Raw genomic sequence first — 27,970 nt, 5'->3', positions numbered from 1 at the left:
TTTTTTTTTTTTTTTTTTTTTTTTTTGAGAAACAGCTTTTCTTATTGGTTCGTATATATCAATTTGAAGTAATATCAAATTAGCACCAATATCTGCTTTCTATTTATTAATTACACTATAGTTTACATGGATAATTAAACAATAATAATTCAATTCTAAATTTAAAATTATAATATAATATTTGTGATCATTTATCGGTAAGATCACGATACAAGATTTACTCAATACACATTAACATTTAACATGTAGTAACTACAGATTTTTCACGTCACTCAAAAAAATATATTATAATAGTAATTTCTTTTTATTGACATATTTCAAAACACTTTTTCAAATTTCGTTTTTTACATACGTGGAAGCAACAAAAAAGATGAAACAACTAATATATACACGCAAGTGCAGCCACCTTTTCATGCTGATACTTTTTTTTTTGAAAGGAAATTGCTGATACTTTTTTGGATGGTAAGAGTAGAGTCATGTAATATTATATCCACTCTTAAAATGACTTTTTAATAAAAAGGATTGTAATAGACTGGTTAGAGGCTGTTATATTAAAATTTTAGCTCCGAAAGAAGTGTTAAGTGGGTGGAGCTTGATTCTTATAATTAAAGTTCACGAGTTTGATTCTTAATAACATCTTATAAGTTGAGCATGTTACACATGATCTTCCTAGTTAGTGTACACTGTGAATTTCTCTCATAAAAAAATAATAAAAAGAAAAAGGACTTTTTAATATTCACTCAATTATTTTTAATAATAAAAATAATTATGTGAAAACTATTCATTAAAGAGAAATTATAATCTTAGCCCCTCAATTATTCTCTACTAATCATCGTAGTCCCTCGCTTTTTATTGTTTAAATATATTTATCTAATTTTTCCAAAAGATTATAGTTTTAGTCCCTGATCTGACAAAATCATTAAACTACTACATTAGATTTTTACTTAATACATAAGCATTTTAGTATTAATTATCTTTTCTCTTCATATCTTTTCCAATTTTGGTATTTCATTTTCAATATAGAGAATTTACAATCTTTTCTCCTAAATGTTTCTTCTTCGCTTTCAAAAAAAAAAAAAAAAAATCCTCTTCAATTGTTGTACATTATCATTCTATTTTCCCATGAACTTATTAAAATCAAGTTCTATATTTTACAAATGATATATCAATCAATACTGAAAATGATTATAATTAAAGAAGAAACATAAAAAATAATTACTAAAATAGCTATATAGTAATTGTTCTATTGATTCATGAACTAAAACTATAATTTGAAAAGCTAGGGGCCGTATTGTAACAAAAAAAAAAAAAAAAAAAAAAGAAAAAGAGTTACGGATTAAAATTACTAGTATTGAGTAATTGAGTGACTAAAAGTACATTTTTTATAAATTAAATTGTGACAAAAAATAACTATTACATAACTAGCCGATAAAAATAATTTAAAAAAAACATTATAATAATGCCACAATAAATATTAACAAGAAAATGTAACATTGCATGCATGGACAACTCAACTAATCACATAGGTAAAATTCATCACACAAGCGACTGGAGTGGCCATTCCACCTTTTGTGTCACAATGATAACATTGTTGTTTTGGAGATTTTGTTTTTGGTCCGGAACGAACAATGAAATAAACTCTTTGACAGCTCTATGCTTCCGCATAAGCCAAAATTCATGCATTGTTCCTCCCTCCCTCCCACACTCTCTACCTAGCTTGCTTATTATTACATGCCTTTCTAACCAATCCCTTCACTTATCTCCTAACTTCCAAAATTTCAAATCTTAGCTTCAAAGTTTCAACCCCGCCCCGACCCGCCGCTCTTATAATCATACACAATAAACAACTCCTCACCAACAAACAAACCGCATTGGCGGCGAAACCGAGAATTCTCGCCGCCGCAGATGTCACTGCGAAGAAATTGAAGCGTTTTGTGCAAATCCGATATGATCCGGAGGCTTATATACGCAGACATGTGTAGGTGGTGGGCATGGTGGCTGCTGGCGGCGGCGGTGGCCGTCCGCGGAGAAGATGTGACGTACGACGGGAGATCACTCATCATCGACGGCCAACGGAAGCTTTTGTTCTCCGGTTCTATTCATTATCCTCGTAGCACCCCAGATGTAAGTGTTCTATCTCTTAAAAAATTTACATTGCATTACATTTTCAGTTTATCCAATTCCTACAAATAGCTTTTATTTGTTTTTTTAGAAGATATGCTCTCTCTTTCGTCCTTTTTTTTTGGGGGGGGGGGGGGGGTTAAAGCTCCTTTTGGCAAATTTAACTGGAAGCTAATAAACTAATTAATTGAAATTAAAGTATTTGGTAAAAATTAATTATTGAATTAGTTGATAATAATAAAAAAAACATAAAAAGATAAATTAATATATTAAGATTTTGATTAACGAAGGGACAAATTGTAGATAATAATAAAGATTTAAAAAAAAAAACCAAAAAGTCAGAAGTTTATTTTGAAACGTTATTCAAAGTAGCGTTTCAAAATAAGTTATTATTTTAAGTTTTTCATATTTTACCAAACAGAACTTATATTTTAAGAAATGTGTACGTTCTAACTATAAGGAATAAAATGCTTGCCATATTACTATAGTCGATCAATACTGGAGTTAATTCAAATATACTTTATAATATTAATAAATTTTTTTACTATAAACTAACTTATCTATCCTAAGCAAGGTTACAAAATACACTAGGCTCTAGTTGAGCGCCAAAGGCACGCCTAGCACCTAGACAAAAGATACTAAAAAAAGGTTGTGCGTGTATATTATATATATATATACACACACACACACTCATACACACAAATAAAAAATTATTACACATGGCTCTAGAATTGTAAAAAATAATAAATAAAATTAAAATAATAATAATAACTCGGCCAAGTCAACCAAGTTAACGTAGTTGACTTGCCCCGATTTGGCCGAGTTAACTCGACTAACTAGGCCAATTCGGCGCCAAGTTGGCTGAGTTAGACGTCTAGTTGACCGGCCGACTAGGTGGCGCCTAAATGGAAACTCACACCGGTCGGGGGCTCTACGCTAATTAATTGGCGCTTAAGCGTGATTTTTACAACAGTGATCCCAAGTCGTAATTAGAGTTTATTTTAAATTTTTTTAAAAAAAACAATATTTATAAGGAGTGAGGCTGAAAATGAGCAATTATATAAATAAATGAATAAATAAATATTATACAATAATTTCTAAAATTGTAGTTTTTTTCTCATAACAAATATTTTTAGGAAGGACCGAAGGCGCATATGTGATATGACTAAAGAATTATTCCCGTGTTGAGTGATGCAGTAGTCACGCAACACAAGATAAAATAGGTGGAACGTGACACCACCATGTGGGCCCCACATTTCAAATTTGTTTAGCTGTATAGTTTGAAATATGGCCGAAAATTATGCAGCCTATTTTGGACAATACGTTACGCCACCAACGCTCAAACCAACAGAATTTTATTATTATTAATTTTTTTTTTTACCTCAGGTGTTCCAAGTTTTCCAAATTTTTTCAATCTTTTTTTTTTTTTTTAATACTACTGACTCTATTACAATGCAGTATCTGTTCATAACTACTTTCTCAACTTGTTGAAGCACAAGAGTCAATATTACCTCCACTGAGGCCACCACCTCCCGTATAAAGGGAATGGTCTGATGCCACTGGACTACAAGGTCCTTGGCAATTTTTTTCAATCTTTATATGCCATTTTTACCATCTTCTATTAAGTTTCGTTCATATAATAAATGTTAAAAAATAATTAAGAATCCTATTTTATAAGGAATATGATAAACAAAGAATATAATATAATCTTCACCAAAAAAATATAATATAATATTTATTTAATTGTTTTGTTGGTCGAATACTCAAATGAATAGATCGATTTCATAAATTGTATTTTGTTTGGTTAGATTAAGGGATATAAATGTATATTTTGGTCAAAGCAATGCATGTTTTGATTAAAAAAATGTACGTTTTCTCAAAATGGTGTAAGTTTATCCCAAATTGATACGTGAACATTTTTTTTAGACAATTACAAAAATAACACTACCCTTTTTATTTAAATTTCTACAAATTTTCACAAACAATGTTGTTTTTTCACCAAAGTGATAATGTTTAAAAAAAAAATTATTGATGATGCAACATTTTTTATTTAAACTTCTACAAAATTTTCAAAACAATACTATCTTTCACCAATGTGATATTGTGTTTTTATTAAAGTGATATTGCTTTTCGATCTCCTAGTATAAATTTTTTTACATATTTACAAAAATATCACCTAAATTTTTTGAAGTATATATTTCATCGGTCTATTATTTCGTGATGGGTGAACGAGAATAATTCGCATTTCTCATAGGAAAATCTCTTTCCATGTTTTGTGTGTGTGTATAATCTAAGTTCATATGAAAATTAGTCCCAAGGTGAGAACTCTGATCTTATGTAAGCTATTCATGGGGCAAGCTTTGATTGATAGGATTAAATTTATGTTTGATTATCATTTTTTTTTTAAATTTAATACGCATAGGCTAATGGTGTAATTTTGCATGTTATTTTAGGGAGTTGTCTGTCGTTTCTTTAGACCAGTTGCATGCAGTTTCTTTAGACAATTTGCACCGTGGTCTTAGGGATTTTTTTTCGGTAGTTTTATTCATTTCTGTCTAGGTTTGTCCTCGTTTTCCTTCGTTCTCCGGTTGAATTTTTCGTCATTGGTGGTGACTGCTCGACATGGCTTCAGATTTGCTCCTTATTTTTCTTTTTCTTTTTTTTTTGGTTCGCAATGGAGTTTATTTTTTGATTAAGTTTGTTGACGAATCTGTTATTTTAGGGGGAGTTGTGCATTGTAGGATGTTGATGTGTGCATTGGTGCGCTAGGTGTGGTGCAACGTATGGCTTTAGGGTTGTGTATTGGTTGGTGGGCAATGGCTATCGAGGTTATGCGTTTTGTTTCTTTTTTTTTTCTTTTTTTTTTGTCATTATTGCGGGATATTTGTGGGGGTTGGTGCATTGTAAGACGTCAGGATGTGCATTGGTGCGCTTAGTGTGGTGTATAGTAGGACGTTGGGATGTGCATCGGTTTGAAGGTTTTGATGGTGCACCGCATAGTTAGTTTTGTGGGGTTTATGGTTTAGGGTTTGGGTTTCCAACAAACCTTGAGTATTTGCTTTCAATTTTTATTATTATCTTCTTCTTTTTTTGTTCCAAGCAAATTCTCATATGAAACGGGTCGAGTTTTTGATAAGTATTACATTTTCTCACATAAGTATTACACGTACTTTTCATCATAAGTAACTTTTCAACTCTTAATTTTACATTTAATTTAAAAATATTATATTTTACACCAAAAGTATCACATTTTTTGTCATAAGTATTCCACTTTCTCATAAGTAACAATTAAACAATTTATCCATGATCAGCATTACATTTTTTTTTTCTCATAAGTAACTATTTAACCCTAAATATTACATTTTGATTTAAAAGTATTACATTTTTTTTCAAAAATATTACACTTTTCCTTATAAATAGCAAACAATTTATTTTTTAGTATTATATTTTTCATCATGACTTGATCCATCTCACATATAAGAATCCATGAGATAGTCTCACAGGACACTCGCACTCAGTTCCAATGTTTGGACACAAAGTCACATAATGTACCTTTGAAGTTGATAAACAAGCTAAGTGCAATTGCAAGAGAAAAAACACTCAAAAAATCATCCCTCTCAATTTGTTAAAAATCAACCCATTGATTTTTTACTCTTCAAAAAATTACTAAAAGTTTGCTATTAGGGTTACTCTTGTTTGTCTTTTACATTAGAGAATATAAAAGATTTGAAGTGTCAGGATTGTTGTTTTTTTAGAAAATTGTTTCTGAATCGTAATAGTGACAAGACTTGGTGACCAAATAGGCCTAATGAAACCAAACAAGCCCCACAGAAACTATGTGAATGAGTGAATCATTATACCGCGAACTAAATACACAAGGTATGGTGAATAGTTGACATAAAATTTAAGTATATTGAAATTTTATTTTTAATATATTGAAAGGAATTTATGAATTATGAAGGTTCATTTTTAAGTATATTATTTAAAAATAACTATTTAATATATTAAAAATGAATACGGAATATTTATTAGTAGTACACTTTGCAATGTAAAGTATGGTCTACGTTATAATTTGCTAAACTTTATAAGTTTAGTAGTTATAAATACTCTTGAACTCTTAAACAACATATCTATTTGGTAAAAATATAAAGCGAAAATGACATTTTTTTCTCTCTAAATTATATAATTATATTCATATATCTACGTTAACCCTCTCAATTGTTTTAAAAGTGGTGATTCACATTTTCCTGTTAAATGAACATTTTTACCCTTAAAAAAAATAAGTATTTCATTTATTTTTTTCTCTAACAAATTATTACTTATATGTGAGAATCAAAATAAATGTGAAAAAAAAAATACCATATGCAAATTTTATAATTACAATTTTAAACAAATGCTAGCAACATTAATATTATAATTATAATTAATTAACATTAATGAATTGTTTTTGTGTAAGTCTTAATTATGAAAATTATAGCATGCCCGGCGTTTCCATATTATCATTGTTGGGTGTGTCCCTTCCTAAGTTGTGGCTAGCTTTATTCCGTGACTCTTGGTCTCATCTAATAAATAAATATCCTTGAAAATTGAAATATCTTCACACAACTTTTGCATTCATTACTTTCAATATAATGTTGTTTAATATCGGAAATGCATTTAAGAAATTTGATATTAATATTTCTCAATTTTGATATATCATGACAATGCATTTTATAGGCACAAAAATAAAAATAAAAATAAAAATTTGTTTGATAATAATAATAGAGAAGAGATATGCTCAGTAGTATTATAAACATAGAGAAGTAACTTCTACCAAAAATTGTTTTTTGGTATAACATCAAGCTGTATTACACTGTACAAAAAATAAAATAAAATCTGCACTCTTTTATTGCGTAATACTATACCTTTCATTTATTTATTTATTTATTTTATTTTTTAAGATGTGGCCTTCTCTAATAAGAAAAGCCAAAGAAGGAGGGTTGCATGTAATACAGACATATACGTTTTGGAACCTTCACGAGCCTCAACCTGGTCAGGTACAACTTACACCTCTCTTTTTAATTCTTTTATTATTTTTATTTTTATTTTTACACAGATAGATTTTTATAAATAAAAAAAAAAGTTCAAATATTGCGAGTCTGACATCTAGTGCACACAATGCATGGTAATCAGACTATGGGATTGGCATTAAAATTTATAATATAAAATTGGTTGAATTATAAGACTTTGATTTATTCTTTTTGGGTAAAAATAATAATATATAAATGTTAATGCATTGTGTAATTGAATATTTTAATTTTAAAATTATATTGTAGAAGCGAATAAAATATGAGTCTCACTCTTGATTTTCAGTATGATTTCAGCGGAAGTAAAGATATAGTGAGATTCGTGAAGGAAATTCAAGCACAAGGTCTTTATGCATGCCTTCGTATTGGACCATATATTGAAGCTGAATGGACTTATGGGTAACAAATTTCCTATTTAATCCCGTAATATTATTTATAAGACTTAAAAATAATGAAAACTCTTTATAATTGAATACCCGTGAACTGACTAACTTCATTACAAATTAACCTAATAAAGAGATATCACAAGAGATAGAAAAATCCACTTTGACATGGGGTGAAAATGAAAAATTAATTTTAGAGGAAGAATGTAACACATGTATGGTGTAGGTAAGCCCCTCCTACTCCACTCTACCCCATATATAAAGTAAAATTAATTCAATTAACCACTATAGTTAGTCATGGTTATTTATGTAATAACATTGGGGTGTTTGGTAAATAGATGTTACCTGATTGGGTTAGTGGATAACATTAACTAATTGTAAAAAGATGTTTGGTAAATTAACTGTTAACTGATAGCTGATTACATGCAAAATGACTTTCTCAAAAAACTTATCGAAAAAACTACTTTGACCAGCTTTTTGAACTTTAGCGTTTTGGAACAATAAGTTATTACAAAAGTTAATTAATCAAACACTCATATGGATTGTTTTACCAAGTCAAACTATTAGTGGTCAAATAAGCTATAAGGTTGGCTGATAGATAAGCTAACTATGTTTTTTTTTTTTTTTTTTGAAAAATAAGCTAACTATGTTACTAAACAAGTCCATTAACTTTTGAAACTTCAAGTGTGACAATGAATATTACTTTGTACTAAAAACATTGTGATTCGGTGACACAAACTGACATAAAGTTAAAGATTCAATTCTTCTCAAATGTACTATGAAATATTACTTTAATTTTGTGCATTCATAAGGGATCAGTGAACCATCACTTAGTTAACCCCTTCTGGCTTATGTGTGGACCTATTTAAGAGTTTTACAATCTGTGCTCTCAATTTTACTCTTTACTTCCTAATGTAACAGCATATCATTGGTAGCAATAGATAGCAGACTTATTTTTATTTTCTCTCTTTTCATCTAATCAAGGAACAAGTAACAAAAATAGTCACATTTGGAAATTCATAGGATGAACTAATGTTTAAGCGGTAAATGTACAAATACGGAGTTTGTACCTTAATAGAAATTGTGGTGGTGTAACAGGGGCTTCCCGTTTTGGTTGCATGATGTCCCCGGCATTGTTTTCCGATCTGATAACGAACCCTTTAAGGTAATGAATCCCTGGACTCGAGTGTGCTCCTCTTGAAAATGTAAAAACAGCGTGTCATCAAATCCATCCTTCTTCCAGCTCTACATGCAAAATTACACAGCAAAGATAGTGAACATGATGAAGTCAGAAGGGCTGTATGCTTCTCAAGGAGGTCCTATCATACTGTCACAGGTTAGATCTTTCATTTTTAATTCTCGATTTTTATTTCCAGAAAACTGAAAGAGTTCTGTAATAGTGTTGGTTAAGCTACCATTATTTGCGTGATGAGAATATAAACGCAATTTACAGATTGAGAACGAATACCAGAATATAGAGGCGGCGTTTGGGGAGAAGGGCCCGTCTTATGTTCGTTGGGCAGCAGAAATGGCAGTGGGACTCGAGACTGGCGTGCCATGGGACATGTGCAAGCAAGATGACGCTCCCGATCCTGTTGTGAGCTCTCCCACCTTCATTCCATTTCCATATCAGTCTCTAGGAAGTATATAAACACAAATTATCTGTCACCAGATTAATGCATGCAATGGGATGAAATGCGGGGAAATCAATTTCGCTCCAAACTCGCCAAATAAGCCAGCAATTTGGACAGAGAACTGGACAAGCTTGTAAGCCATATATATATATATATGCATATATATAAAACACAGAAATCACAACCAACTTACTCTATTATCAAAGTACCTGGATTAATAAGTCCTTTCTTTCTTTCTTTCTTTCTTTCTGGTCTAAGCATTCAAGTATATGGCACCAATGCAACTCTCAGATCAGCTGAGGATATAGCTTACCATGTTGCACTTTTCATTGCCAGGAAGAATGGGAGCTATATCAACTATTACATGGTAACTGAACAAAACTATATTACTCATTAGATTCATCATCATCCAATAGAATCTGTATATATGTTATTACTACAATTTAAAATTGTAAAGAACAAATAAAAAGCTAAATATTAACACAGACTTGTTCTTGGTCTAAACACATACAGTATCATGGGGGAACCAATTTCGGCAGGACAGCTGCTTCATTTATTATAACAGGTTATTATGACCAAGCTCCCCTAGATGAATACGGTAAGTAATCCTAGTATTTGATTAAGATGTGCATTTTTATACAAAGGGCAGGTAAAAAACACACACTCTGATCTCCACCTGCAGGTTTACTCAGAGAGCCAAAATATGGTCATCTAAAGGAGTTGCATGCAGCCATCAAAATGTGCTCACAGATCCTTCTTTCGGGCACTCCCAACAACTTTTCACTGGGTCAATCTCAACAAGTAAAAATGCTTTTTTCTTGGTTTCTATTCAGCCAACTTTCTTTCCCTTTTCCTTAAGGTTTGGAAAAGAAAATATAAATGAAAAAGGGAATAATAACAAGATGCAGCATGAAAGAAATTTTACTCTTCACTTCTTCACTGATCGAACAAAGTCATGGATCTTTTGGCAAGTTGGAACCCGCTCCACTATTTGACTTCGAAAATGAGAGATCCTAATACCTAATTATTCAACCAGGCCTATGTGTTCCGTGGAGATTCAGGAGCTTGTGCTGCGTTTCTAATAAATAGTGATGGTAAACAAAGTGCAGTGGTGCAATTTCAAAATTCTTCATATGAACTGCCTCGGAAATCTATTAGCATCTTACCCGACTGCAAGACAGTAGTGTTCAACACTGCCAAGGCAAGTTCCGATTCTCTAAGTTGTTGAAATCTCTAACCACCTTCTTTTTCAGTGCTAGCTAGCAGAGCATGTCCTTTAATTTCCTAAACCCTCACAACTTTTGCACTGTCCTTGATAGAATATTTGACCACCAGCCGGCAGCCAGTAACGACTACCAAAGACATGTTTTCCAGGAGAATTCTGAAATTCTCTATTCCCATTTTATGCTAAAGACTAAGAGCAAAAGGGCTCACGTCTCTCCATTTTCAACAGGTGAATACACAATCAAATACAAGATCAATGCAGCCAGCACTCAAATTTGACTCAGCTGGGCAATGGGAAGAATTCAAAGAGCAAGTTGTTGAATTTGATGACACCACCATAAGAGCAGACACATTGCTAGAGCACATGAATACCACTAAAGATGTATCTGATTACCTATGGTACACATTGAGGTAAACATAAAATCTTACAGAATTTATATGCTAAAAAGATCCCTCTGGACTTCAAACTAAGCCCCAGACTTTCCCTTAGGTTTTCACAAAATATATATATTTGGTTCTAGACACTATTCATCATAAGCAAATATGTCATTTAGGTTTGCTGTTCATCGGTTTCCACAAAAATTTTATATTGGTTCTAGACAGTAGTTAGACCATTTGCAGTTCAATATCACTAGATACCTTTAAAACTCCAATCCATTTAAAATCCTAAGGAAAAGAACACCAGCTAAAAATGTGTGGAAGTGCTAGAGAAACTATCACAGGTTACACCTTTCATGCTCTGTAATATACTAACATTGAATTTCTATGACAGTTTACAGCAGGATTCCTCAGATCCCAAATCTGCAATCAGTGTGAAGTCTTTAGGACATGTTTTACATATATTCGTTAATGGAGAACTAGTAGGTAAGCATTGCTGGACTGTAGCACAATGATATAATAGCCACTCAATTTTCTCCAAATTACTTGTTCATTCATGCAGAAGTATGAGCATTTTTATTGTCTAAGTGGAGAAGAATTTAAACATCCTATATAAAATTTGAGGTAGGAACTGAGACTTTACCCAACTGATAAAGGAATTCTGAAATTCCCAAGCTATCCATAGTGGTATTAAAGGCATTGCAAATCCACCAAGGAATATCAAGAGTATTCTTATTTTTTGTAGAGTTTTGTACAGGGAATTTTGAACCTCATTGTCTAAGCACCTGAGCTCAACTTTCAGGGGCCTTCCTTACATGGTCTTTGTAGATATTCTCTTATTGTGTTGGATACTGAAAATAGATTTACTAGCCATATTAAAAGCATAATAAAACCTCTCATAGCAATTGCCTCTATCCTAGAAACATCTAATAAAAATTACTACTGATTTTGCTCTCACGTTTTCAGGTTCTGCACATGGAGCTTTTAGGAACTCAAGTTTTACACTAGAGAGCACAGTTTCTCTGAATGAGGGAATGAACAACATTTCCCTGCTGAGTGCAACGGTCGGATTACCGGTAATTACTTCATCTCAAACTTTCACCTTTCCTTGTTGGTTCAACAGATTCCTTTAAAAAAAAAATTAATTCGAAACAATGAGTATTTCAAATATATTTACAACTAATCAACAACACCATAGAAAATTTAACTCTCAAACTTTTAGCAGCAGGTAAAAGAACACAGTAACACCAAGCATAGAAAAATCATTCAGTTTATAATCTACAGGATTCAGGACCATATCTTGAGCATAGCACTCTTGGACCCCATAAAGTGACAATTGAAGGAAGTGAAGGAAGTCAAGATCTTTCTAATAATTCTTGGGGATATCAGGTAGCTGTTAGTTCACATATCATACCCTGCTCAGCTAATTTTTTAAACTACAGAGTTTAACCATTGCAAATAGAAACTGAAATATAATAAGTTAGTGTCACATATTATTCAAAAAATTACCTGATAGAATGAATTTCATCTGAACCTGTTGGGGTTTTTAACAATGCCATCACAAACAAATGCTGCGTATTTCTAACACTATCAGGGTTTATTTATATGGTACACTATTGAATAAAAGAGTTAAATGTTCAATTTTCATGCATAGCTCTTCATCATTTTTTAAAGGTTGGATTGTTGGGAGAGAAGTTACAAATTTACACCACAAAAGGATCAAATGTTGTTCAGTGGAAAGAGTTTAGCTCTGCTCAACCACTTGTATGGTATAAGGTAAGTGAATGACTTGACTCTCAAGTGTAATTTAAGACATTGTAGTACAATTCTGGATGACTGGTCTATAAAACAAAACAGCAGATACCAATACGGGAGTGGAACAAGAAAGTTTATCTGCAACCTATACCGAAAATCTAATCAAATTTCTTGTTAATAAAGTTTTAAGTTCAAAACACACAGCAGATAGAAATATAGAGAATTATCCTGCATATCATCTACAAAATGAAAAAATGCAATTTTCATCAAACATTGCATTATATCCTTTATCCCTTGTCACCACAATGTTCTACCTACAGAATAAAAGTTAAGCCTGCCATCAAGAAATAATGAAATTGGTAAGATGCCACTAACCCAAATAAAAAATAGCAAATTGAACCCAACATTTTGAATATGCTCTACAGTCTACATAACAAACTAAGAATACTTCATTTATCCGTTAATTTGATCTCTTCAATTCTAAAACTCACCCAATTGGGGTAAGTTTCATCCTGAAATCAGCTATTGCAGATATACCATGTGAACTTTTTCACAAAACGCATCAGAACTAATTTCATTGATGACTACTTGACAGACTTTTTTTGATGAGCCTGAGGGCAATGATCCTCTTGCTTTAAACCTTGGCTCTATGGGGAAAGGAGAAGTTTGGGTTAATGGCCAAAGTATTGGCCGATACTGGGTCTCATTTCGTACACTTGCAGGAATACCTTCTCAAACTTGGTAAGTTGTAGTCCAAGTCAACTTACTCCAAGAACACTTCATATAAGTCGTTTTTAAATAAATTCTAACCAAAATTCAAAGGCCAACAACTAAATTTGTACATTTCCAGGTACAATGTTCCTAGATCATTTCTCAAACCAACAGGAAACCTGTTAATTTTATTTGAGGAGGAACATGGAAACCCTTGTAACATCACACTTGATACAGTCTCAATCACAAGTGTCTGTGGGCATGTGACGGATTCTAATCCACCATTTCAGATTCCATGGAAGAGGTATGCAAGGAGGCCTAAGGTACAGCTCAATTGTCCACCAAACCGCAATATTTCTAAAATTTTATTTGCGAGCTTTGGGAGACCTTTTGGTGACTGCAGTGCTTATGCTGTTGGGAGTTGTCATTCATCCAATTCTAGAGCCATTGTTGAGGAAGTAAGTTCTTTTTTCTCTAGCTTTCTGCGTTTAGTTCATTTTTTCTTTCACATCAGTTTACAATACAAAAAATAGCCACACTGCCAAGAAAAATCAACACATATAGCCTGCCAAAGAGCATGCATATAAAAAATATTTTATGCAAGAAAATCTGTTAACTTTTTCTGTTTCAGCATATATTTTGATATATAGAAGTACTTATGCCATTTATGGATCAATAAGTCAAATAAACATGAACTAACCAATAAGGCAGCCATTTAGCCATACTATGAAAACCACATCTCAACCCTGATCACAAATAAAAGCAAAACCTATAAGGTCAATCTTTCAAGTTACAATGTTTCAATTACTTCTCAAACTTGTTCAAACTATCATTAGTGGTAGAATTAGATTTATTCACTCACAAGTTATTTCACATCAAAGTAAAAATCTGAATATCTGTGTAGTTGTTGTACTACCTAATATTTAAATTATCCATCCCCTGCAAGTAATAGTCTGAATACCATTCTCACTCCTCTCAGAATGGATAAATTACATAAATAAATGTTGTAGAGCATTTCATTTTGGTCAAAGGATACGAATAAGGGTTGACTCTTGATACTGGTGATTGGTGAAGCCAAAGTCTATACTGAGTATACTCTATACCAACTCCTGAAACTCAGCAAACCTGTTGTAATCAAAGTCCTAGAATAAACTTGATAAAACCAAATCATTATGCTACATGTTTTTACTATTGCTGTTGAAATCAAAATGGACACTGTCCTCTACTTGGTCATTGATTCACAGAACTAAACTTTCATATCACTTGACAGGCTTGCATAGGGAAAAGGAAATGCTCCATCTCACAATCATACAAAAGATTTGGTGGTGACCCATGTCCAGGAATTCCTAAATCTCTACTGGTTGATGTGCAATGTGGGTGAGAGGGCATTAAGTTCTAACAATCTTTGCTCAAAATGAATAGATAATTCATTCTAGAGGCATCATTCAACACATTCATTCTAAGTTCAAAAGAAGATACAGCATAATAGATACTAGATAGTTTAATCCTCTGATAGCAAATATATATCCAATTCAAATCTGAAATTTGTCGACCCATTCCAGCTGTACCTAATGATTAACTTTTCAAGTGGGAATAACTTTTACAAAGAACAGATGACTTCCAGTGATAAAAGTACCTAAGCTTTAGAATGAGTTTTGGAGACTACAAGTCTATGATCACCATGCAGAAAGACTGTAGCAATAGGAAGAGGAGGCAACTGAAGCTAGCATACAGGCCATGTTTGCTGAAGAATTTTATTGCAACCTTTTACTGGTTGATGTACAACGTGGGTGAAAGGGCAGCAAGTTCTAACATTCTTTTCTCAAAATGATAACATAATTGCTAATAATCTAGAGGCACCATTGAATATATTCATTCAAAGATCAATACAAGCTACAGCATAGTAAATAGCTTAAACCTAAGATAGCAAATATACATCCAATTCAAATTTTTAGTTTATCTACCCATTTCTGGTGCACCTAATATTTAAATTCAAGCGGGAATAATGCTTACAAAGGACAGATAACTTCCTATGTGAAAAGTAGCTAAGTTTTACGACAAGTTTCGGGGACTGCAATTCTATCATCACAAAGCAGAATAATTGTAGCAATAGAAAAAGGAGGCAACTGGAGCTACAATATAGGCCATGCTTGGCAAAGAACATGATTATGGATTGTGAATAATCTACAATCCGCACAAAGTTACACAGGGATTATTGGCTTAAATAAGTGAAATGGTCTTGTATAATCATGGTCAATATTCTTTGCCAAACATGTCCAAAGTAATGAAGTATAATATTTAGTTTACAACCATTCAATTTAAGCATCTTTACTGGACAGCACCATATGTGATGTTATTTGAATTGCTTTATTACAGCTTGGATCCCAACAATTACATAAATGTAATTTCCTTAACTGATTAAAGAGTTTATCAAAGTGTGCTAAAAGTAAACAGCTTATGAAGTGCTATTAACATTCAGAATTGATGAATATCACTTAAAAGGATAATAAAATAAAAGCCAAACTCAAAAGGTTTAAGTTCACTCAAAAAGAGAGATAATCACTCTTTGTTGATAAGAACCACATGTTTCCATGCTGCCCATGCATTAAGACCACTGATTTTCAATACAATTAGTAATGGAATAGTAAGTAATCTGTAATCACCATTTTATACATGTCCATTAAACTACATATACAGGGAAAATAAGTGCCAAGAATGGGAGAGCAGTCTTGCATATAGCATACTAGTCCTAGAAGTTAACATCTGAACTGAACCAAACAGTAAGGAAATAACCCCCCCAAAAAAATCCTTTAAAAAAAGGAAATAACCAATAAATAAACCTGCCTACAGCATCTCCTCTCAGAAAAAATATATAAACGGTAGCACATTAATACTACAAGCTAACTTTAGTATGAAGATGTATTTGAAACAAAACAAAAAGCGAGCCCGCTCACCCACCCCTCTCCCCCTCCCCCCTGGCAAAAACAAAAAAAAAAAAAAAACAGCAAGTTACCAGTTGAAAACCATGGAGGAACTGAAAGACCAAAAGCATTACTAGAAACTCCTTTAGCACAAAATGACCATTCTCCATTGACACTTGACAGTTTCCCAAATCCCAAGATTCTCTGTTCCAATCTCCTGGAACCCATTTCTACTTATGATATGAATCATAAGTTCGAGCAATAGACACCTTGCTCGGTTACAATGGATCAATGCTGAATAATATGGAAAAGAACAGTGCAAATCTTATCATTCATTTAGTATTTTTTGGTTTCCACCCATTTTTCTTTTCTTTTCAAAATGTTTTTCTCCTTTGGTGTTTTGAAGTGATGATGGCAAGACTGCTTTTTGTGTTGGAAGTTCCGCAATGAAAAGAAGAGTTTGGGCCCAGCCAGCATATTTTCCATATTTGTTCACAAAGGCATCTGCCACGCGAGTGCAAAGTTTAGGTGTCAAACTGGTTCCTGCCAGCTCAGGGATGAGGTACCTAGTTGCAATCTACAAACAAAACAGGACAAGACATTACTTGGCACAGGCATACCATACATACAGGCGCGCACACAGCTAAGAAGTAATTTACTGCAAACAGTATTTACTTCATTGGTGTCAATTTACTTGCCCCTTCTTCAAAAGGACAAAGCAGCTTTCTTTTTTCATTTCATTTCTTTTTTTCCTAAAGAGCAGCAAGAGTTGATAAAAAATACATTTTAAATTTAAAAAAAAATGAAAAAAAAAAAAACTAATTTTACATGGAAACAGCAGAGTTTTACAAGATTTCTCTTGAGCGTAGTATCTGTTTTCCAATATAATTATCTCAAGTTCAGAATTGTTCCCCAAAGCTTTAAGTTTTGGTGTCATGTTTACCACCAAAGACAATCCTAAATTGGCAGGAGATGGTTCTCCTTGCCACATGCAGACAAGAATCATTTAATATCTAACATTAACAACCATAAACGCATAACCAAATTTCTCCAGCTTCTGCATTTGTCCCATCATACTTATTTACTAAAAAGTAAAAAACCGTCTCTAGATTGACAGTATCTCAAGTATCGTGAAGAGTCAAAGTGTATACATTTCACTTTCTTAATGAAATACAGAAAATAAAATTCTGAGATAGCAATCTCTCAAGAAACAGGGGAGCATTAAAGCCCTTGAAATATCACCTGCCAGACATGAGTATCAACAGGAATGGCATGGTGTTGATCCAAAGAGAAGAGAGCAACACAGGCTGCAACCTTGGGACCAACACCAGGCAGAGTACAAAGACTATCAACAGCCTCATGAAGATCTCTCTCACGAAGTGAAGCAAGCCATTCATAACCTCCCCCTGGTTTTGACTGTAATGCCTTCACTGTACCTATTATATATTTTGCCCTGTCCATTTTTCACAAGTGCATTAGGAAAAAGTGTATACTAGTTAAAAATATGGTTATGCAACCATGCTGAATTTTAAGAGAACCTAAACATCTTTAAAATAGAGTCAAAGAAAAATCATAAAAGCAAAGAAACAAAAACTCTATGTGTAAAGTTCTGTGTTTCTTTTAGTTATGTGACTATGTGAGTCAAGCTAGAGCCTAGAGGTATGGGGCTGCTTTTTTAGTTTAAACTCGATATAGGTTTGTTAATGTGCTCTGATTGAGTTGTATACAGAACTGAATAATCAATAATCTACTAGAGAAGCTCCTTGGCTTGTCCATGCATATGACCTAATAACATTCAATTACATGTCAAGTTTGCAAAATGATATCAGCTCCTTTTAACTAAATATGGGGGAAATATTGCTGCAGAGACAGTGCTCTAAACAGCTTTATTTGTTCCATATAGATACAATTGTACTTGTGACAAAAGGTGGAATCGCCCACCCCAAGCGCCCCCACACCCCGGCCTGACATTTTGTGGAGGGGTAAATCATGGTGACTCAACTGACCAAGCGCACAAAAAGCCCCCCTCATTTTGAGAGGTTTGCTCCCACACTGCCGTTGGTGAGACTTGATCCTTGGTCTCTTGGGACAAATTTCACCTCAATACAATTGTACTTCTCAACAATGCATTAAATGCATACGAGTTGTTTACCCCATACATAATCTTTGTTGGTATCCTAAATATATCACTAAATGACACTGCCTATGCTCCAGAATTGATGAACATTCAAGTCATAACTACTGAACTTTGAAGCAATAGTTGTAGATAATGTACTTTATTTTTTTTACTGGAAAATAAAAATCCTTTTAATTGTGATGGTAACTTACTAGTTCTTTTCATCATCTTGAGAAGGGAAGAAGAAAACAATGATTTCTGGTAGTCTAAGGTTGTTAATGAATGAAGGCAAACAAAATTCCCGTCTTTTATCGATTCCAGTGTAAATGATACTACTTTTGAACATGAGATAGAATCTGTATGCTTTCTCATCACACAGTTCATGACATATGAAACAGCTTCTAAAAGCACAAGCATATGAGTATATCAATTTACTTTATCAGGTTCAGGTATAGTTTGTAACCAAAGGAAAACAACATTTCAAACATGAAACATTTGTATACAAAATCCCCACATAGAGGCCTTGCTTTGTATATTCAAGAAACCTAGAAGAAGGGGTAACCCCAACGAAGTTGGCTAAGGATACAAACTTAACCACAACGTCACGAGTTCGAATCCCAAACTTCTTGTTTTGAGCTAGTCAGCTATAGCCCACATAGGATACTTTGCCGGCTAGGGTCAGAAGAGCATCCTTTTTACAAAACTTCCATAAAATCATAACAAGTTTTCTATCAGCATTCAGTCCAAAAGAACCATAAAAGATTCACACTCCCAAAAATTAAGAGATTGAACACTGGGAAAACCCAATATATTGTAACATGATCTCAAATTGGTAAATCAGGGAGCAATATCAGAATGAGTTTTTTCCATTTTGGTCCTATGACTTTAGTGTTTCCGTCAATTTAGGTACACGACTTTCATTCATGACATAAGTAGTGCTTGACTTTGATTTTTTTTTCACTTTTAGTCCTTGACTTTGATTTGTTTTTCACTTTTAGTCCTTTTGACCATCCAAGCGACAACTTTTAATCGGAATCAACAGACTATTGTGTCATTAAGGGTAAAAGTGTCTTTTGATAAAGCCCTAAATATATTTATAAATAAAATCAGAGAAAAAATAGGAAAAAGAAACGTTATTTGCTTATTTTGCTTCGCTTTTTAAGCGATAACTTTTAATCAGAATCAACAAATTGTTGTGCCATTAAGGGTAAAATTGCCTATTCATAAATCCCTAAATACATTAAACGTTATTTACCCTTAATGGCACAACAGTTTGTTGATTTCGATTAAAAGTTGTCGCACAGATGGCCGAAAGGACTAAAAGTAGAAAAAAAAATCAAAGTCAAGACTAAAAGTGGCAAAAAAATTAAAGTCAAGGACTAAAAGTGGCAAAAAAGTTAAAGTCAAGCACTACTTATGTTAGGAATGAAAGTCGTGTACCTAAATTGACGGAGACACTAAAGTCATAGGACCAAAAGTGGAAAAAACTCTATCAGAATAAACTAAATTAGATAAATAGGCTAACACCTGTAACCAAAACCAGCCTCCCTGAGCTCAGCGTCAGAAACCCTCGATAGCCGGTCCAAGGTTGGGAATTCGTAAAATTTAAACCCTTCAACAGTCCCCAAATAATTCCCCAATGAAGAAATGAAATCAACCATCAATGTAATCCTCTTAATATTGTTATTAGAGGAGCAAATGAACTGGATTAGGCACTCAAGAGGGTCCTGCCTGAGCACTCTGGCCCCTCCCAAATGATCGGCCAACTCAGCAAACCTAGGATCGGAGGTCTTAAATGTCTCCCAAATCTCACCAAGAGAAACCCCCACATTGAGAAAATCACGCAAGGCGGCCCTAGCAGCGGCAAAATCATCCACGCTGGCTGTGCGGTGGAGATGGTAACCGACATCCCCATTCTCCAATTGCTTCAGGGAGACCAAGTGGGACCCGCCAACGACCCCGGTGAACTGGAGTGGGCCCGTCTGCTTCCACCTGAAAGTCTGGCCTGTGGGGAAGGTCAAGGGAAGGTAGAGCTCGGCTCTGCCGAGGTTTAAGGGCACCCAATTGGTGTCTTGTTGAGTGGTGAGGGTAAGGCTCAAGGACTTCTTGGAAGAGTATGAAGAAGAGGAGGAGGAGATTTTTGCGGCAGTGGCGCGGAGAATCTGTGGGCTTGGTGGGGTAGAAGGTACCGTGTTGGGCTGAGTGGGTGTGTATGATTTGTTCCTTTTCTTCATGGTTAGTAGAGCAGCCTGTGGGTGTAGCAGTATGAACGTTTTGGCTTTCATCTCATCATTGGAATCGACGAAGATGACCCGGAGACGCGCAACCAACGGTCGAATCGATCATTATACCTTTTATTTATAATTGGAATACAGAATAGAGGGTTTGGTTGAATGGTGGGTGGAGAGTAGGAAAATGTTTTCTGGAAAATGAATTATTTTTTGAAAAAATAGTTTTATTTTTAGTGTTTGGATGTATTATGAAAAATTGTGTGTTTGGTTTAAAATGGATAGAATTGTATAATTAAACATTGTAATTGTTTTATTTAAAATATAAAAAATTATAATAGTTATTAAAATAATGGTATTTATTAAAAAATAGAATTTATAAAAACATAAAAAATAAAATAAATAAATAAATGTAGCAAAGGTTTCCGACGGTTTCTCCACCTCCTTGGTCCACGGTCATGGGTGATATGACTTGGTTTTGATCGAAAACATGCGAAACAACTATTCTGGCGATTCCGGAAAATGACTTATATAGAAAAAAATTCCGTAAGTCATTTCCCGGAAAAATGAACTGATTTTCCTTGGATTTTTCGTTGACCACATTTTTCGGACATTGTCAAACACAGAAAACTTGGAAAACATTTTTCGGAAGCCATTTTACGGGTTACCAAACACACCCATAGTTGAAATTTCTTTCCTAAATTCTTCATACTTTTTTTTTTAGTACTACCGACTCTGTTACAATGTAGTATCTGTTCATAGCTACTTTCTCAACCTACTTTATTCCATGGCAAAGTAAATTACACTTGGAATAAATTGTTACAATGTAGTATCTGTTCATAGCTACTTTCTCAACCTACTTTATTCCATGGCAAAGTAAATTACACTTGGAATAAATTGCAATTCCACGAAATTACAATTTCTTTCTTTTGTTGAACTGCAATGGTTATCCAATTCAATGATTGTGGGAAAGGAAAGAAAAAAAAGGAGAAAAAATGACAAAAGTACCTAGGATTATTATTAGTATTATTATTATTATACTGTAGGACCCCGATATTTTAAACAATATTTCTATTTTAATAAAATATTTTCAAAAATAAAATTTATTTTCAATTATAAATATCTTAGCCAAAAAAAAAAACTTTTAAAACAATTACTTGAATACAAATCTTAATTTAAAATTCGTTTTATGACCCATAATTTATTATCCAAATTCTATCTTAGACGAACCTATGATCCTTATATCATTTTTTTAACCTAAGTTTGAACCCAAGCTAAAACTAAGCCCAAGTGATTTTAATTCTTAAACCTATACTCATTTTAAATTCCTCAATCCGATAATTTTTCTTGAGTATAAATCTCTAACCCGTATTTTCTACCCAAAAATTTAATAATTACAAAATTGCCCAAAAAACCCTATATATATATATATATATATATATATATATATATATATATATAGGCTTCTACTCCCATGAGTCCAAACCCCCCATGAGTCCTTGTGGTCATATGTGCTCCATTGATTTTATTTATTATTGTGGCTAAGATTTAATTGTTTTAATATTATGCTTTATTTACCGATATAGGGAAAAGGGTAGGGATGTAACTGTGATACTATTTGCAATTAATATTTCTGAAATTATAATTTTAAATTAGGTTAGTAAACTGTAAATCAATTACTTACGAAATACTGCACGTTGATAGTCCCCAGTAAGAGAACTTTCAACCTCATTCTCGATGGCCGGTATTCAGACGTTGCACAGTGACCCCCATCTACCATTGATGGCTTCTCCGGCGACAGGTACTTTTTTCCGGCGATTAGTGTTAGGGTCAATTTTCAGTTTCCGTGATTTCCAGGGTGTGTATTGTGCTGTTGTCTGTTGTTGGGTCTCATATGGATTTGTGGTGGTTGTGGCTTGGGGTTATTACCGTGTGAATGGTTGGTTGTGGGTAGCTAGGACTCCAATTTACTATGGCGCAATGGTTAGTGCAAGTGGTCGGTCTACTGTGTAGAACGGTAGAGGTATCTGTGCCGCCAGGGTTGGGGTTGGAGTCGCCGCACTTTTACATTGGAATAGGAAGCACTATAATGTTGGTGTCTATGTTTCAATGAATTGTGTAGACTCCATTATTAATCAACTCCTACACCTATGGAGTTCCAGAGGTGTTACTGAGCAACAACGACCAATAAACGTGGACCATGTGGCATTATTAGTAGACACACGGTGTTTTCAAAAAAATAAAAAAGTAAACACATGGTGCTGCTGCCAGTATGGTTAGTGGCAAAAATGGTAGTGTCTTGTCTTTTCAGCCATGGGGAAGAGGGTGTTTTCCAGGTTTTTTTTTTTTGGATTTTAATGGGTAACAGTAGTGCTAGATACTGGTAGTGATGATCACAACACAATAAAAGTGACAGAAGATGGCTAAATTTTTAGAATTATTCGAATCAATTTTGACACATTTCACATTGATAATGAATGCCTACAGAATAATATATTAAAATGATGAAACAGCTTCTAAATCAACAAATGAATTAGGATTAAGTTGCCTTGAAAACGTGCATTCCTTTCTTGAGTTCGACATTTCATTTTCTAGTGAGATTGGATTGGGCTTGTCATTCATTACTTATTTTAAATAAAATCTTATTACGGACCTCAATGAATGTGATCAATTTGAGTCTAATCTTATGTGATTGTGCAAAGAGTATATTTGAGCCTCAAACTTCACAGTGTTGAACTATCCAGTGGGAAACTAATATAAGGTTTGTGTATTCTGTTTTGTTTATCCCATAATATTTGTATGCTAAATTTTATATGATTTCTAGTGCAATGCCATGGGGGTTGGTTGTTTGTTTATTTAAAATTACATAGATGAAGTCAACTATCCAGTGGGAAACAAATATCTGGGTGCTGTATTCCATCTTATTAATTTCAAGCTATTTGCATGCTAAATTAAGAATGAATGATATTTTAATGACAGTGGGGTTCGGTGGTTGTTTATTTTAAATTGAATAGATGAACCCAACTACCCATTGTGAATCAAATATATGGGTGGTGTATTCCTTTTTGTTAATCTAAGAGTAATTGTATGCTAAATTTCATATGAATACTAGTTGAATGGCGGCGGGGTTGGGTGTTTGTTTATTTGAAATTGCATAGATGAACTCAACTATCCAATGGGAAACAAATATGTGGGTTTTGTTATAGTATGTCTTTTGTGGCAGTGGTCGTTGCTAGGCTTAACACCGTTCCCACGGCCTTAGAGACATGTTACTTGTGTTTACTATTAGAGCATTAAGGTTTGGTGAATTCGCATTTTACTGACTGCATATTAATAATTCCCTTGTGTGGTAAATAGTGGATTTGGTCGTTTATTAATCGTGGTTAAGTCCCCTCAATATTACATCGTAGTGGCGTATGAGTGCTTTAGCGGCAATATGAGTCCGGTGTCGTTTGGTCTCATGTGAACTGTGCTGTGTATGGTGTTTTTGTGTGCTGAAGTCATTACACCCAGAATCACCACCGCTGGTCTTGTCCATGGGTGGCCTTGTGAGCATTTGTGCTCGGTGGTCTTATTTTCTGTGCTTTGGGTCTGTGTTAGCCTACTGTGCAACGGGCGTGGTTCTTTTGTGCTATAGGTCGTGACCCGCCTACCCTCATAATATATGTGCAATGGGTATCGACACACAGTTTGTGTGTGTTAATCATTCGCTTTTTAGTACTATGTTGTACCAGTAAATGTGTATGCAATGTACTAGGAGTAATCTCAAACTACCGTGTAGTGAAATTAGGAAGCCCGAATAGTAGTTTGATATAACCTCCTTAAACTAATAACAAAAAGGGGGCCATAGTAAATGCAGCTAAGATGACTTTGTTTTTACCATTCCATATGGATAATGCATACACAACCTCGTGTTTGACGTATCACTACCATCATGAGTGTTTATGAATATGGATATGTAGAACAGAACTGTGCACGGACACATGACACTCTGTGCACATAGAGATTAATACCAACGTACCTACTGTGAGTTAATAGGCATTGCAACTGATATGGTATTCACTACGTTACAAAACGGCTAATCAGCAATATGGTATACGTTGATTCAATTACGGGTGCATTTTTCAACACCATCATATCCCTTTTTCCAGTGCATCTATCTACATATACAAACATATAACTCGTAACTTTTGAGCTACAGTAACTTGTTACAAGTTAATGATTTTCTATGGTGCGACACATATATAGTGTGTTTTCCAATATGGTTGTACTGGTATATTTATTTAATTTTTTTAACTGTATGTTTTTCCTACCACAGCATTGACAGTAAGGGGGTGTGATTAGTGTTGATTCCCCCTTAGCCAATGAGGGTTGTTTGGTATTGTTGTTGTTGGTTTTTTTTTTTTCCACTTAGGTGTCATTTCCATTTCTGTAATGGTGGTAATTTTGTTTTTGTAGAACCTTCGAGATTGTGTAATGCCATTGTGGGATGATGTGTGGTACTAATTCATTTTATCAGTGCGGGTCCCTTGTAGTCGGACCCTAAGTGTTATGTAAGGTGTTATAATGCGTTTAATATGATGTTGCAGGTATCATGGATGCTATGTCCCTCCAAACTGAATGCACTGTCACTTACACCTCCAACAACACCAAGTTCTGGGCTCCAAACTGTGAGGACTCAATCACACCATACCTCGGCCAGGTGTTTGGTACAGTGGAACAGGGTGAGGTGTTTTACTTTGAATATGCTAGAGCAGTAGAGTTTGATGTTCGTCGTAGCACGGTGAAGAAGGATAGAACAGGTAATACAACTATTCGGCACCTGGTGTGTTCAAGACAGGGGTTTAAACAAATCGTTCGTGACCAGTGCCGAATCAGGGGGGGTAATGGTGTAACAACCACTGCACCGCGTCGTAGGACTTCGAATCGGGTTGGTTGCCTAGCTCGGGTTGTGCTGAAACGGGGGAATACAAGAGGGTTCATTGTGCACATGTTAGAAATCAGCCACACACACCCTTTGTACAGCGCAACATCACGACCTTTTATGCGAGGGAACCGTAACATGGATGTTACCCACCAGAACTTTGTTGCTAGTTGTGCTAAAGCGAACATTGGGCCTTCTAAATCATTCAAGTTGTACAGAGAGTTCGTTGGTGATTTTAGGAATATTGGGGCCACGCGTAATGATTTCTGGAACATGAAACGAGATTTGTTGGCATTAATTAAGGGGGCAGATGCACAAATGGTTATTGCTAAATTCCGTGGGAGACAAGAACGCTGTCGAGAGTTTTTCTACGACTACGCCGTAGATGCGCAGGAGCAACTTTGTAGGTTATTTTGGACAGACCGCGTTGCACGTGAGAGTTATGCTCTATTTGGGGATGTTATGTCGTTTGATGCCACGTATAACACTAACAAGTGAGTAATTTTTAGTAAACGTTTACAGAATTGGTGCAGTTTTATTGTTTATCATCGTAGCTTTCATTTGGCACTGTGTACGATACTATTCATACCCAGTGTTGCGTTTTATTGTCTAACACTATTACTGTATGTGTGCAGGTATAAATTGGTGTTTGTCCCTTTTACTGGAATTGACAACCACAAGCGATGTGTTGTGTTCGGTGCTGGGTTGCTTGCTAACGAAGATGAGGCGTCCTATGTTTGGTTGTTGGACACTTTCAAGCGTGCCATGGGTCGTGAGCCTATATGCACAGTTATAGACCAAGACCCTGCTATGAGAAAAGCTGTTCCACGAGTTCTGAAGCATACACACCACAGATTTTGCATGTGGCATATAATGACAAAGGTCACCGAGAAAGCTGGGCCAGTACTAGCCAAGAATCATGAGTTCCTACGTAGTTTGAATGTGGTTGTATGGGATGAACGCATAACAAGTGAGGAGTTTGAGGTAAGGTGGCATGCTGTTATGGAACGATTCGGGCTTCTGGACCATACTTGGTTTAGCGAACTGTTTGAATTGCGCTCAATGTGGATCCCAGCTTTTTTCCGGGATGTACGTATGGGAGGTTTGTTGCGAACCACTTCTCGATCTGAAGCCATCAATAGTGTTTTTGGGTCTTGCACCAACCAGCACGCTAGTTTAGTTGAATTTTTATGCCATTATGACGGTGCTATGGACGAGCAGCGTTATGAGCAAGCGAAGCTAAACGCGACATGTGAAGGTAACCTGCCTCAAATGATTACACCATTGGCAATAGAGCGTCATGCAGCTGACATATATACGATACAAGTGTTCTATGAGATTCAAAATGAGATTAGTCGCGCTTGTTTTTCTTGCCGGGTCATGAGCGTCAACCGTTCTGGGGTGCTTTGCCAGTATGTTATACAAGACGTTAGCGGTAATGAGTCGTTGGTGGAGTACAACAGTGGTGAGGTAACTATCAAGTGCACGTGCAAAATGTTTGAAAAGGTAGGGCTTCTGTGTAGACACGGTTTCGTTGCTTTGAAAGATGCTGGCATGGAAGTGATCCCCTCAACGTACGTGCTCGGACGGTGGACACGTGCTGCTTGTGTGCGTCCGGTAAGCATAGATGTTAATCTGGGTAACAATGCCGAAAACAGCAATCTAGCCCCACAGCACAAATTGTGGGTGGATTTCCACGCATGTCTAGCCCTAGCAGGTGAGGACCGTGACCGGATGGTAATTGTTGGTAACGTAGTACAGTCATTAAAAGAGACTTTGAGTGTGGATGTTAACAGTGCCCCCGTGCGTCGTGGAAAGCGTTCAATTATTGAGAACTTTTGTGGTAATGTGGTCGCAGAACCTGTAGTCATCCGTCCACCAGTGGTAGCCCGTAACAAGGGTCGCAGGAAGCGTTTAAAAGGAGCTCGTGAAATTGCAGTGGCTTTGAAGAAATAAGGAGGACGGACATGCGCTACTTGCAGAAAGGCAAATGGGCATGACAGTCGCAACTGTGAGCTACGAGAGAAAAATCCCGAGTCAGAGGGTTGGTTTTAGTACTGCAACTAGCTATTTGGGTTTTTCTTTTTTTGGTTTAATAAATAATTAATTAGTAGCGATTATGATTCTGCACTATTTAATAACACATTATTGGTGTTGGCCTTTGGTTTGGTCCTCATGCACATCTTTATGTGTGAGCATAGTCATTTGTTTTAGTTGTGCGACATCAATTTCAGCCGCACTAGGTAGTGAGTTTGCTGACTATAATGCAATTACATATGGGAGCGGTGATGTAGACCATATCTGTATTTAGGAAGTGGGTACTTGGAGTTGGAATTTAATGTTACAGTCGATTACTGTTTTGTTTGCCCCCTTTTTCTGTGGTACTATCTGCTATGATTTAAATCATTTGTTTGGCAACTACGCATAGCAAAAACAATCGACCAAGGGACTCGCTGTTCGTGGGGCATAGGGAGAGGGGCATCGCTGCACAGTTGTGGTAGTATTAGTT

The 27,970-nt window shown here is 34.9% G+C and overlaps 3 protein-coding genes across 4 annotated transcripts; 2 read left to right on the top strand and 1 right to left on the bottom strand.

Annotated features, from left to right (window-relative positions):
* Positions 1–1,683: 1,683 nt before the first annotated feature.
* Positions 1,684–14,884, top strand: LOC116000983 (beta-galactosidase 16-like). 2 transcript variants are annotated; one of them, XM_031240866.1, is made up of 19 exons: positions 1,684–2,124; positions 7,062–7,157; positions 7,474–7,586; positions 8,669–8,735; positions 8,814–8,906; positions 9,024–9,167; positions 9,243–9,337; positions 9,541–9,571; positions 9,718–9,802; positions 9,887–10,005; positions 10,241–10,405; positions 10,658–10,839; positions 11,201–11,292; positions 11,773–11,882; positions 12,091–12,195; positions 12,481–12,582; positions 13,157–13,302; positions 13,412–13,730; positions 14,543–14,884. In XM_031240866.1, exons 1-19 carry the CDS (start codon positions 1,948–1,950, stop codon positions 14,651–14,653), a joined length of 2,352 nt encoding a protein of 783 aa, XP_031096726.1. In that variant the 5' UTR covers positions 1,684–1,947; the 3' UTR covers positions 14,654–14,884. The 2 variants fall into 2 exon arrangements, with proteins under 2 accessions (XP_031096726.1, XP_031096725.1); XM_031240865.1 differs by having other exon boundaries at positions 9,463–9,571.
* Positions 14,885–16,303: 1,419 nt separating this feature from the next.
* Positions 16,304–20,655, bottom strand: LOC116002197 (N-glycosylase/DNA lyase OGG1). The gene is made up of 3 exons (XM_031242269.1): positions 19,837–20,655; positions 17,436–17,646; positions 16,304–16,770 (listed from the first exon to the last, which is right to left on the bottom strand). The coding sequence occupies exons 1-3, from the start codon at positions 20,592–20,594 to the stop codon at positions 16,522–16,524; spliced, it is 1,218 nt and encodes a 405-aa protein (XP_031098129.1). The 5' UTR covers positions 20,595–20,655; the 3' UTR covers positions 16,304–16,521.
* Positions 20,656–22,186: 1,531 nt separating this feature from the next.
* On the top strand, positions 22,187–27,831 carry LOC116002196 (protein FAR1-RELATED SEQUENCE 5-like). Its single transcript, XM_031242268.1, has 3 exons — positions 22,187–22,338; positions 25,127–25,955; positions 26,097–27,831. The coding sequence occupies exons 1-3, from the start codon at positions 22,275–22,277 to the stop codon at positions 27,415–27,417; spliced, it is 2,214 nt and encodes a 737-aa protein (XP_031098128.1). The 5' UTR covers positions 22,187–22,274; the 3' UTR covers positions 27,418–27,831.
* Positions 27,832–27,970: the final 139 nt, after the last annotated feature.

The sequence above is a fragment of the Ipomoea triloba genome, chromosome 13 (assembly GCF_003576645.1).
Source record: "Ipomoea triloba cultivar NCNSP0323 chromosome 13, ASM357664v1".
NCBI classification, from domain to species: Eukaryota; Viridiplantae; Streptophyta; class Magnoliopsida; order Solanales; family Convolvulaceae; genus Ipomoea; species Ipomoea triloba.
Note: the sequence above shows the minus strand (reverse complement) of the source record. Positions and strands in the feature narration are given on the sequence as shown.